General features: G+C 34.2%; 1 protein-coding gene across 7 annotated transcripts in view; it reads left to right on the forward strand.

Moving 5' to 3' along the window:
• Reps (RALBP1 associated Eps domain containing) overlaps positions 1–14159 on the forward strand; it is a 103687-nt gene that overhangs the window by 27645 nt on the left and 61883 nt on the right. For all 7 annotated transcript variants that reach the window (XM_076517838.1, XM_076517837.1, XM_076517842.1 and 4 more), the window contains 3 exons: positions 8168–8340; positions 10608–10743; positions 13389–13571. In XM_076517838.1, the coding sequence (XP_076373953.1) occupies positions 8168–8340; positions 10608–10743; positions 13389–13571 (492 nt within the window). The remainder of the gene's footprint in view (positions 1–8167; positions 8341–10607; positions 10744–13388; positions 13572–14159) is intronic.

Below are 14159 nucleotides of genomic sequence, written 5' to 3' on the forward strand. Positions count from 1 at the left end.
GGTTTATTGATGACACAGAAGTATGTCATGATTGATTATTTGTAGATCCTGATATTTCATCACTTGTGACCCTCACTTTGTTTTTTTCTCCAAAGAGTAGCTTCTCTGTTTCTTCTACTGCTCTTCAGACTTGCCTTGGTCTTGTATGTTTTGTTGGATGTTCAGAGCATTTTCTCATCACTATTATGTTATTGTATTACTTTTTTATATATGTTAGGCCTACTAGCTGCTGTTTACTCATTCCCACTAGGAATTTGCCTGTTACCCTTATTAGCTGCAACTGGAGGTGGTTATGCTGTTAACCAAGTTGGATCTACGAGCTGCTGTTTGCTCATTCTCAATAGGAATCTGCCTGTTACCCTTATCAACTGCAACTGGAGGTGATTATGCTGTTAACTAAGTTGAGCCTACTAGCTACTGTTTGCTCATTCTCAATAGGAATCTGCCTGTTACCCTTATCAGCTGCAACTGGAGGTGATATGTTGTTAACCAAGTTGGGCCTACCAGCTGCTGTTTGCTCATTCTCAATAGGAATCTGCCTGTTACCCTTATCAGCTGCAACTGGAGGTGATATGCTGTTAACCAAGTTGGGCCTACCAGCTGCTGTTTGCTCATTCTCAATAGGAATCTGCCTGTTACCCTTATCAGCTGCAACTGGAGGTGGCTATGCTGTTAATCAACTTGGAGAAGTACTTACTGTAACCTCTTCATTATCTTGTCTATTTGAGTGTTTTTATTTTTCTATATAATTAAGATGGGCCCCACTTTTCCTTTTTGATTACATTTGATGGAATTTTTAGTTTGATTACAGCTTATGAAATTCTGTCATTTTGTACATGATTTCCCATGGTAGCTCTTATATCACGCTTATGTACAAGTTCTTTCATGAGTCCTTTCACAATTGATGGAATTCTGTAAGGTTCTTTTTCTGCTCTTATTACCTTTTCTTTTACCATTCTTGTCAGTTGGTGTTGGTAGTTAGATCTTTCTTGTTTACTTATCCAGTTTTCTGTACTTTAGGGATGAAGGTGTGGGCTGTTCAACAAGAAGATTCTGGGAGTTTTGGTCAATGGCTAAGAGGTCTTATCCTATGAACATCATGTAAGTCATGCTTTGGGTCATTTTCTCCATTTGATCAGACATTGTTTGGTAATTCCAACCTTTCTTCAGTGGTTGTTTATCTCATTCACCAGGACAACACCGATTCTCCATTTTTCTGTATTTGTATCTTGAATTTTCTTTTTGTTACCCCATGCTTGGCATTCTTGTCATTACATGTTATGTTCCAGGTGTTTTAACTGTTGTTATGGATTGGATTTCTGTCCATACTACGTTTTTCCACCAGAGCAGTCTCTTGATCCTTTTGATTCCAGTGAAGTAATTTTCACATTGAGGCTTTTGCTGCATCACTTGAACACAAAACGCCTTAGTTTTGGTCTCTAGTTCTTTGTATTTTTGATCTGGCAATTGTTGTTCACAATGAGAATTGAACCAACCTAGTCTCTCAACCTATTTTCCTTTTTCCTTGACACTGCAGTATCAGCCCTTCTAATAGTTTCTTCCTGGCCATCTCTACTGTGGTTTTCATGTGTTCTCCACTTCCAACTTCTTCCTCTGTTACCTTTTCCTGTGTCTCTTCTTACCCTCTTCTTTAGTCTTGTCCTCCATATCCATGCCTGGTTTTTCTTGGGTTTTTGCAGAATTAATTCAGTTTCTCTCAACAATTAACCTCTTTTTCTGTTTCATTCACCATTCCCAGTTGGAGGTTTATCAGTGCATATGGAGTTTTTTGTTATTTGTTTCTGACTTCAGGTTTTTTCCCTGATCAACCTTCTGTTCTCAGTAATGTGATTTATCTCTTGTCTTTAAGATCAGGGGGTCTTCTGTCTTCTCAGTTTCAGATTTTCAGGCAGTCCAGTTGCAAACCTATCCTTTTCCCCAATCTTACAGGTATTTATTTCTCCTGCACATTACCTATGTATGTGTGACTTTTAGATTTGTTGTCTGTCACAGTGGGATAATCTTCTGAATAGGAATATTCCTGTAGTTTTTCATTGCCTCACTTTGCCTACATTTGAACCATTCTCCTAAGGCTTCATGTTTTTCCTTCCTTTTCCTATTTGATTGTGGGTGTCAGTGGTCTGTTTCTTTAACATCGATGTTTCACATACTCTGTATCCTTTTCTATATTTTATCCTTTCTTCATACTGTTTTTTCCATCTCTCACATTAGCAGATTGTGAGGATAACTTCTCCATTAGCTACTTTCTCTTTAAATTTCACACCTTTTTCCCATTTCTAATCCACCTCGATTTATATGTTCTGTGTATGTTCTTTTCTGTTATATTTCCTCTATGGCTTCCTTCTGTGGTGTCCATTTCTGCCTCTTCCCCTTCCCCTGTCAACCATCCTTGGTTTGTGTTCCTTCTCCTTTTTCCTTTGCTAAGCGAGTTTGGCTATTCATTCTATGGACTTCTTCCTTTGTATTTTCTTCTTATTGTACTTTTTTCCAAATGTCTTCTAACCCACTTCATCACCTTACCTTTTCATTGGCATTTTGTGTTTGTCATCCTTTGGAGCTACTTCTTCAATTGGAGATATGTATTACCCAGGATAGGTTTGTCTCTCACTTTTACATCAGACCATGGTTTATTCCTCTTTTGGTTATTGTCTTCCACCCATGGTCATTCTAGAATATTAGAATTCAGTGAGTCTTTTACTGGGTTAATTATTTTGTTCTCCCCTCCCCCCAATGCTCATCTTTTGAATCCCACTCTGGGATGTGTGGTGTCTGACCAGGTATTCTTTAACTTTTAAATCTGTGGTGTCAAGCCATTTTGAGTTGCATATTATAATACCATGATTATGTGATGTACACTGCAGAGATAGGATGTTTCACAAGATTGTTTGTAGGTAAATAAACTTATGATGTTATTGCTTCATAAATTTGTCCATTTTGGACATATCATCCATGGACTGGATGGGTGAAGCAGAAGGGAATATCTGTTCATTCCTGTCATGCCTTGTATTGAATAAGTTGGTGTGGTCTGTTTTTAAAAATAGGGTTTCTTGATCACTCACTTCAATTCTCAGGTGTTAATGTTCTTCGTAACTCTTTGCTGCATTCTCTCCACCCCTTTTCTTCTAGTGAAGTTTGGGGGTCCTTACCACTTTCCAGTGGTGGTGAACCATCAAGGCATCCTTGTGAATGGGGTATTGAAATACAAACAAAATTTATAAATGATTATGAAACCATTCAGTTAAGAGTAGGGTGGGGATGTTCTGCTGGTGTAGATGATGTGTTTTTCTCCAATATGAAACATAAGACAAGTGTGAGTGAACTGTGAAAATTTCTTACCTCTCTCTAAGTCTGGGAAAGATCCCAAGATTCCTTCAAACTACCGTCCAATTACTTTGACGAGCTGTCTCTGTAAGACCTTAGAGAGGATGGCTAATGCTTGTCTTGTGTGATTCTTCGAATCAAACAACCTCCTCTTGCCCACCCAGTGTGGGTTCTGACAACAGCACTTCACCACAGACCACCTAATTAGACTTGAAACATCAATCAGGGAAGCTTATCTCAAACGACAACATGGAGGTATGGCATTTTTCGAGACCTCCATATATATGGGTTACGTAGCCATTTACCCATGCTTATTAAAACTTTTTTAATGGACAAGAGATTCCAAGTTTGTGTTGGTTTGACAATTTCCCATTCTTTGCTACAGGAACTTGGGTTCCCTCAGGGCTGTGTTTTGAGTGTCACACTTTTCAGTATAAAGATTGATGCCATCACTGAACAACTTTCTCTCACTGTTGCAAACAGGCTCTATGTTGACGTCTTTCACATCTCGTGTCAGTTGTTGAACATGAGATATATTGAGCGGCAACTACAAACTGCTCTCAATCATGTATTGAAGTGGACCATGGTGAATGGCTTTAATTTCTCTCTCTCTAAAACGGTTTGCATGCACATTTGCTGCCAACGGGGTATTCACCTTGATCCTGAACTCGGTATCGGTGAAGTTTCGCTGCCAATGGTCCCTGAGACCATGTTCTTGGGGCTTATCTTTGACCGTAAGCTGACCTTTATACACACTTAAAGCAGCTACAGGTCAAATGCACAAGAGCACTAAACATCCTTCATGTCCTCTCTACCACCAGTTGGGGAGCAGATTGATGTTCTGTGTTAAAGATATATTGTGCTCTTATTCGATCGAAACTCGACTGTGGATCAATGGTCTATGGCTCTACCAGACCCTCGGGGTCTTAAAGATGCCGGACTCCATTCATCATCGAGGACTTTGACTCTGAACTGGGGAGGTGCGGAAAGTGGGATGTGTTTTTCTTCCTCAGTGGGCCATACTTTTTGAGAACAGACGATCTGCCATTGCTTCTTCTGGCTTTTGCATCAAGGTGCAATTGGATGAATTGGGTCTGTCCTTGGATAACATTGCAGAATCCACTGGTCAGTCCATCCCACCATGGCTTATTACAGTCCCCAAATGTGACCTTTCTTTTAGTCATCTGAGAAAGGCAGATACTCCCGATTGGAAGTACCGTCTTTTATTTACAGAACATCTTTCGAACAATCTTTCCATTCCAATTTATACGGGTGGTTCCAAATCAGGTAACTCTGTGGGCTCTGCCTTGGTATATTGCAGTTTGGTGGTTGCACACAGAATCCCCTCTACAGCTTCTGTGTTCACTGCTGAACTGTATGCCATATCTCTTGCCCTGGATCATATTGAAGCTAAGCAGTACTCCAACTGCACTATTTATACTGACTCGCTTAGTTCTGTACTGGCCCTGGAATTGCTTCATGTTGGCTCACACCCTGTTCTTGTTGATATTCAAAACAAACTGTCCCATTTCTCATTAACATCTACTTTTATCCAGTTTTTCTGGATACCAGGCCACGTTAGTATTCGCGGGAATGAGCTTGGAGACATGGCAACTAAATCTACCTGCTTTGGCACTATCACTACTGTGCCTATTTCATACATGGACTGTGGTCCTGTATTCAAGGCTTGACTCCATGCCAGCTGGCAGTCAACTTGCAGTGAGCAACGCAACAACAAGCTTTTCCAAATAAAACCCTACATTGGACTTTGGTCATCTAGCTTTCGTAAGGTTCGGAAAGAAGAAGTTGTTCTAAGTAGACTATGCATTGATCACAGTTTTTTAACTCATCATTTTATTTTATCTGGAACTGTTGCACCAGTGTGTTGTTTATGTAACACTCAAATCACTGTAAGCCACATTTTACTTTCTTGCCATCATAACAACTCTCAACGACAGCACTATTTTAAACATGTTCTGTCCCAAGGTTTGTTTGTAACATTAGACAGTGTTATTGGCGACGGTGACACTGTCCACCTTGATAAAGTTTTTAGTTTTTTAATGGCCATTATTCATTTTAATGTCATTTAAGTGTTTGATATTTATTCATTACACCTTTTTAATTGTGGTTCCTTTTTAAAAGTCTCAATCTCTCTTGTTCAATTTGAAATTGGAAAATGGCGAGTTCTTATTACAGTTTTGCTGCATGCTTTTTAACACTTTTATTACTTTATTTTTTGATATTGGCCATAATGACTTATAACCCGGAACCAGGACTGGAAAGGCCAACTTCAGGTGACTGACGGTGGTTCTTGTACTTACCTCTTAGTCTTCCTGGCAGGTTATGATCATTACCATTATGCTTCAGAAAGTCCTTTACAACTTTGTAGACCGGATGTCAACATTGATTTTATGCCATTTATGTTTTAGATTGCTGTTTTGTTTTAACCTTCATTTCCTTTTATGAATTTTACTACATTTACTTTACTTTTACCTTTTTACCAGACATTTGGATAATTATTGTTACGATTTTGTTACATGCCCTTTAAAACTTTACCTTTTGATAATGGCCGTTATGACACATAACCTGGAACCAGGGCTGGAAAGGCCAACTTCAGGTGACTGACAGTGGTTCTTGTACTTACCTGTTAGTCTTCCTGGTGGGTTATGATCATTACCATTATGTTAGAGAAATTCCTTTACAATTTTTCTTACAGTGTTAACATTGTCTACTAGGTGTCAACATTGGTTTTATGCTTTTTCTGTTTTTCAATGCTGTTTTGTTTTGTCTTCATTTCCTATTATGTATTTTACTATATTTAATTTATTTTTATCTTTTAACCGGATGTTTGGTGCAGATAGCCTAGCTGCTTTGTGCCATAAAACACTAAATCAAACAACCAACCATCTCCATTTCTGCCTTTTGAAGCTCTGGTTATAGATACCTGTATCTAAAATTGATTGAGAAGATTTCTAAATTCCTATATGATTTATCCATTGGTGTTAAAGGTTTTACACTTGTGCTTTTTGAAATACATTGTTAAGTTCTCTTCATGGCAAATTTTTTATCAACACAGCCATTGTTTTGTTTGCTGCAGTTTTTAGAAGTGCATCTATTTATGTTTTGGAAACTATTTCAATACCATGATATATTTTTTACTAACACCTTTCTCACTTTAACCTTCACTCTTGGCTACTTTGCAGTCAAACATTTAAAAACTGGGATTTTCCCAAATTTTGTAGATGGTTCATCAGTTCATGTAGTGACCTTTCTTTGACATTTTTACAAATTAAAGGTGGATCCTTTTTTCATGTTTAAATCATAAAAATTTGGAAATTTGTCTAAATTACCTTTCTTTTGTTCTGGAATGACTGCAACCGGTAATAAGAAATCACAAAGTTTCATTTATTCTAAGTAGCTTAATTGTCATAACATTATAGATCTACTTATATTATATTCTGTTTATTGACCTTTCAACTGTATCTGACTAGAAATACTTTGACACAAGTTGAAAATTACATGGGATGTGCAGCTCACATTACCTTATTGAATAAGCTGCTCACAAGTATACCTCATGGAGGTTTCTCTTTCATTATCTTATCTAATAAGTTTCTCTTTTCTTTACATTTTAGTTTCTTTTATAATAATAAATAAACAAATTACAAATAAAAAAACCTCATAATTAACTAACAAACTTATCGGCCTTGCATGGCCATGTGGTTGAGGCATTTGACTTGTAATCTGAGGGTCTCAGGTTAAATTTCCATCACACCAAACATGCTTGCCCTTTCAGTCATGAGGGCATTATAATGTGATGGTCAATTCCACTATTCATTGGTAAAAGAGTGGCCCAAGATTGGCAATGGGTGGTGATGACTAGCTGCCTTCCCTCTTGTCTTACACTGCTATATTTGGGATGGCTAGTGCAGATAGCCCTCATGAAGCTTTGCATGAAATTCAAAACAATCCAAACAACCCTTAAACTTGTTAGTAATGTTTTATGTCTTACCTGTCATTTACTGTACTGCAACATTATACTTGACCCTCCAGGTTGTAAGACAAGTTATCAAAGTATAACAAAAAGAAATATTGCATGTGCAAAATAAAATGTACAATATTTCTTGTATTGATCACAAAGTTTCTAAGGAAAAAAGTCAGAGTTCATACTTTTCACCTTTTCACACTTATTTTTTATTGTACTTTTATTGATAGGAGCTGGCTTAGAAACTAAACAAAACAAATGAATAGTACTGTTCTATCTTTTTTGGCATAGATCACAAAGTTCCAAAATTCCTGAGCATTTTTTCTAATATGTTCACATCTGTTTCCTATGTTTATTTTACTATTAGCAGCTGAAGTAGAAACCTGCCAAATATAAGGCAATGGATTACTGCTTTTACTTAGTTTGACACCATCAATATGAAATAAGTTAGTGTGATGCAGTTCCCATAACTACTGCTGCTTTGAAAACACAGTGGGATAGGATTTATGAACTTGTTGACAGTTTTATGGTTTCATTGATAATTGTCTAAAGAATTATAAAATGTATATGTTATGACTTTGTAGATGCAATAAGTTGATAAGGGGACATTTCATATAGAGTTCATTTGAATCTTGGCTATGAGGACATGACAGGATATAATTTATTGGCTTTTTTATGGTGCAGTGGTTGCAACAAGAATTGTCTGAAATTAGTTAGTTTAATTTAGTTGGAGAAAATTTTCAAAATTATGTTGTTTTGTTAATTTACTACATATTTATAGGTCTTGTATACATGATTCGTTTTTTCAGTCATTTAAATAATAAATTTTTCTAACAATCTCAGGTTCGTCAGTAGCACCCAGTGAAGGTAGACCAAGCAACTTTAATCAGCAACATCCTGGACAGTTGCCTCCTCCTCCAACAAAAGTCTATAGTAGACAGGGATCTGGTGTGATACACAGACAAGGAAGTGTGAGATGTGATGCTGTAGACTCCAGCCATGTTGCTGTTTCACAGGTAGAACGTGATATTTATTTTATTTTCAGCTTTGGCACTGTTATTTATTTAACTACAATTTACCTACTTTTCTCTTAAGTGTCTAACTAATTTGCTTTAAGGACAGTCTTAAAAAATTTTTCTTGTTTAAGCTGAAGAAACAACAATAATTAATGTTCAGATGTTTGTGTTTGAAGTTGAAATTAACATTACAGTTAAAGTAAGATTTTTTTATGTTAGAGATTTAAGTTTTATAATAATTTTTGACATTTTTTTTTGCTGTGTTCAGTGCCAACAGATTGAGCAAAAAACATTTTGTAAATGTCATGTTAGATGAAAAAAAAGAAAATACTCACTCAGTATTTGTTTTGTTTTTATGCACTGATCCTTCATATTGTGGTGTAACCTGGTTTAATATAGGTACAGAAAAAGTCTTGAGTAATTGTTTGCTAAAATATAAAATTTCCAGTGTTTCCCATATTTTTCTTATTTCACTGTATTTTATGTATTTACTACAAATTGAGCTCTGTGTTTCTCTTTTTCAGAAACAGCTCACATTAACTTTACTTCTATAACTTTTGTGATAAAATTTTATGTAGTTTGGTGTTTTGCTTAAATACACATTAAAACATCAAGCAAAATAATTTAAGGAGAAATTTTTTTATTTTTAATTGGAATATTATATATTTTTTCTTGTTGAGTTTACACTCATGTTGTGAACAAAATATGACTTGTAAGTTCTGAATGTTTTTTACATGTTGCAGATCATGTGTAACTTACTCATAATTCTCCACTCTTCTACTTTTCATGTGACTTTCTGTGCATGTTTTAAGGGATATTACCTAAACTCTGGTTTTCTTGTCGACATTCGTAATTTAACTGTTCTACATGAACTTGAATGTCAGTTTTCATTCTGATACAGATATCAGAACTTTTACAACTTCTCTGAAGACTTGAATGATGCAGTCTTCCTCTAGTGTAGCTCTTGTGTTCCCTTGACACTAGTTTTTTGTGGATGTCTTTTCTTAAGCTCAGAAGAGGTTTGTCTTTGCAGATGTTTTGTCCAAACTCTCTTCCTGATCAGGAGAAGCATGCCAGAAAGAGTTGATTATCATTTTAGCATCTTGTTTTACTGTTGGACATAGCTCTCTTTTAACAGTGTCCAGTAGCAATGTTTTTTCTTCTACCATACCTTCATCATCTACTTCTCAGTTAATACCTAAACCTTGAGGGATTTATCTCCAATTATTTTTTACTTTTTGAACCCTTGGTATTATGATCTTTGGTTTTCAGATTTTTCAGTTTGTATTTTCCATCGAGTTTCATTATTATCCTCTAGTTTTTACTTTTTCAGTTCCTTTTCCTCTTCTGTCTAAATTACATTAGAAGTCGGGATCAAGAACTTTCAGACCTTTTATGTAAAGGGCCTGCCTATTGAAGCGTTACTTCATGTTTTCCAAGATTTCTGTTCATATTATCAAAGAAATAATGAGATTGGTAATGATCTTTCCCATATTAATTATTATTTAAACATTCCCCATTTTCTTATGAAAACTGTGTGAACCTTACAAAAAGTTCTCTATCAAGAATTATTTGGGTGACAAAACTACCTACATTGTCACTTATTTAATGTCTCATTTCACCCATCTTCTCCAAATTTTCTTGTTGTCATTTTCTGGGTTTGGTTTATTAATTCATGGCTCACTCTTTCAATCTGGCTTCAGCATCTTATGTCTTCTTGTGTATGGTCACAGTATTTGCTGGACTTCTACAAACTTTCCATATCAATTTTCGTCTTCCTATGGATGATTTGCTTCAATAAATTGTGAAGTATGGGTAATGCATGCTCTTCAGTATGTAAAGGATATTCAGATGTTGAGGTACATAGAGTTTGAAAATGGCTTGAATGGGTAATGAAGAATACTTTAGTACATCAAGAACAAGAAAACCTTGTTAAAGCATTGTACATTTCCTACTTTGTTAATGATTTAAAGTTTTCGTCATTACCCATCCAAGATATCTTCAAATTTATTGTCTCAAAGTGGGTTCTTTCTCATTGAATTTTGAGTTGCATGTGTTGTTGATAGCATGAGTGAAAACTGTACAAATAAAGGCACAAGATATATTACAGGTCAGTACCAGTTTTTAGTTCATTTTAATTCTAAATATATCTTTAAAAATATTTTCCTATAAGTTTAATAATCAACATTGTAAAAATTGATGTGAAAATGTAATAGTTACTTAAAATATTTATATACATGCTCATTACTAAAATACCTTTCCACCAGTCTCAAGGAGTAGCAGTTCCAGTGGCAGCAACAGGAAATTCTGGAAACTCCTCACCAGCAGAAACACCCACTACACCAAAGGCTGCTCAACATGGAGACAAAAACTGGACAGCATTTCACCATGGTCTTCATCAAGGTAATTTTTGTTGTCTGCATGTATTTTATGTCTTATTTTTGCCTACATAGATTTTTGTGGTAATTAATTACTCTATGTAACTTGGTTAAAAGAATTAAATTTGCATTATTAGTGTCCTTGTAAATGTGAGCCATAGTTATGCTAGTTATTATATAACATTTATTTAGTTTAATTCAGAAAAAAATATATGTATATTTTCCCTCTATTAATTTCCCTGCAGGTCTGAATCTTGTCTACAAAGATTACATTTATCAATTTTTATTCTTCTCAAAATATTGACATACAACTGTCAGTTGTTTAAAGCATAATTCAGATTTTGTTTATTTTGTGATTTTCATTCTTTACCATATCTGTTTTTACTGTTGTTGTTGTATTTTCATGTAATAATTGTCTTCCCAACATGTATTACATCTAGACTTGCTTATAACAGCAGATTCACTCAGGAGTTAAGGATAATCATCTGAACCTGGAACTTCATTATGTGTGTGTGATGTAACAAGACTGAATGAATTTAACAAAAATGAACACAATTTTCATTTTCAGGCTAACAATATAAAACATAGTGTATGTACTTGCACACACTGAATCACAGTTAAATTTCTACTAGTTTTTCATTCTTTCAGTATTTATTTCCATAGACAAAGAATGTAATAGTTTTGAGGTAAAGTTTCCACTTAATAATCTCCTAGTGGAATTGATCTAAGGAAGAGTACTTGAATTGAGTAGGTAGTCTCAGTTTTTTTTGTTAAGTTGAAAGCATCACCTCTTGACTTTTGTCCTCTCACAGTATTGATCAATTGTAGTACAACATTTTGACAATATCACTTAAGCCAGAAAGGTATTACTGTCACTAATCATTTCATTATAGATGCTACATGTTACTGTAATATCCTCTGGGCAGAATGGATATTCTCTGTTGAAGAGAACAGATAAATAACACAACTGGAATAAGGCAGTTTTAATGACTTTCTGAACCATATATTTATGCTAAAACTGCATAGAAACAAGAAAAAAAAATAAAAATTCCTATTTAGCTTAAGTAGATTGAAAACAAGAGGTATATCTGCATATCACATTGTCACCCTTTCATAATAAAACAGCATGTGATCTGAACAATTACCATTGGAACTCAGCTTTGAAACTAACTGAAGCCAATGACTAAAAACAGTTGAATAGAAGAGATTCTAATGCCTCTATGTCAATATAAAGTGAAAAAAGTGGTTTTAGTTATAATTTGCAATTGCTTGACATATTGGCTACCCAGAGCTGTTATAGGTGTGAACAAAGGATTCTAAATGTTGAAGTTCACAACACTTAGAAACAAATTAAAGTTCAGGAAGTTTGTTGATAGTGTCATTTAACATCCTTTACATTCTTGAAACTCTTTTTCATTTTAAATTATATCAGTTTGAAAACTGTGGGTATTTTCTCCCATTTTAAGACATCAGTTGGGTTTAGTTAGGTTTTGCAGGTATGATTGACACCAAACTATTTGGATGATTGAGATTTTGTTTTCAGTAATTTTTTGTGTTAATTTTATCTTATTCAGACAAAACACACAAATAAAGTAACTTATTTGATTAACTAAAATCACTGAATATATATTTGATATTGACCAAAAATATTGTTTGGGAAATCACTCCAGTTATCCTTACAAAAGTAATGGTGATAACATTTTGATATATGGGACCATAAGTCATTGATAACCCATTTGTAGTTTTTGCCATGCTTTTTATGATGCAGCCAGAAACAATGACTGCTTCAATTAGTGAAATCAAATATCAATGAATTTTTTAACTGGATATCAAACAAGTTGAAACTGACTGAATGTATATATAAAATAAAACATTTTGATAAAAAGTATAATGAATTAAATTTTGAGATAAAGTTAAGTATTTTTATTGTGTTTCTTTCAAGAAGATATTTATAACAAAATTTTACACATTTTACAACTTCGAAAGTGATAAAAATAATAAGTTGTACGAATGTTTAAAGTAAACACTAGATACTTTTAAAGAGTTTTTACCAAGATTTTTACAATTTGGTTAAGTATTTCCACTGTGTGATGTAAAAAAAAATTAATCATTTGTCTCTGTTCTAACTGATTCCTACTTTGCATCTTGTAAATTATAAATTTTGCATGGGTTGAAGTGATTTCTCTTCTAGAATAATTATCACTTAACTTTTTCTCCATTCTTTGATGTTATATCTGAAAAAAAAAAATGTCAATTAAAGCTTACTGACTATAATAGTATTATTATTATTGTTTTTGCCTTTTTTATGGCTCCTACCTTTCAACCACATTCCTGTAAACTACACACAGAGAAAGTAGTGTAGAATCTCATTTCATTGTTATATCTTATACATTCTCTACAGATTTAGCAGGTGAATCAGTAACTTGAATCATTGTTACATGAGCACAAGTATGGATACAAATCAGAAAAGACAAAAAATGAAAAATATGTTGTTTTAACCAGAAGTCATTTGGCTTGATGAGATTAGTATTTTTTTTTAACATAAATTAGCTTTGTTTATACCTAAAGCATTTGAATAAATATTACCTATTAATTGAGTTGTTTTTTTTATAAGGGAATGTGAATGCAAAAAATAAAACAACCTCTTTGTTTTGTTTTCTGAAATTCCAGATAGTCACCTTAACTGGGCAAATTTTGAAGAGCATCATCAGCTCTTGGGAACAGAGGAAGACAGTAGTGAACGACATTCCAGTGATGATGAAGTTGATGTTTGGACGATAACCAGTGAACAGAGAGAATATTACACAACACAGTTTCAGTGTATGCAAACAGATGTCAAAGGAAAAATATCAGGTTTGTTAATCCTTTCCTGTGGGTCAGTGCACATGTATTCACATTTTGTAGACTTGTATTCAAAATTTTATTAAACTACTATTTTATGAATGTAGAATGTATCTCAGAAGTCTGGACTCATAAGAAAAATAGATGTTATATTCTTAAAGTTCAAAAAATACTTTTAATTTCAGTTTTCATCATTTAAGAAAGAAAATACCCTGATGGCACAATGTACCAATAATTCTTATATCTATGGCTTTTAATGTACTGTAATTTTAATAAACAAATGAATAAGAAATTGTGTGTTTCTTTATGGGTCCAAACTTCTGGAACACCCTGTATATCTATTAATGTGAAATCAATTTGTTACTTGTAATTCAAATGTTTATATTGTACATTATTTAATGTCTTTCTTCAAAAGTAAATATTAACAAAAAATTACATATAAAGAAATGCATATTGTTATGAGATTTTAAACTATTTAGAATGAACATTTGGGATTTTGTTTACAATTTCTAATTGGCTTGGCATGGCCAGGTGGTTAAGGCACTCAACTTGTAATCTGAGAGTTGCAGATTTAAATTCCCGTCACGCCAAACATGATTG

This window comes from Tachypleus tridentatus, chromosome 8, assembly GCF_004210375.1.
Source record: "Tachypleus tridentatus isolate NWPU-2018 chromosome 8, ASM421037v1, whole genome shotgun sequence".
NCBI classification, from domain to species: Eukaryota; Metazoa; Arthropoda; class Merostomata; order Xiphosura; family Limulidae; genus Tachypleus; species Tachypleus tridentatus.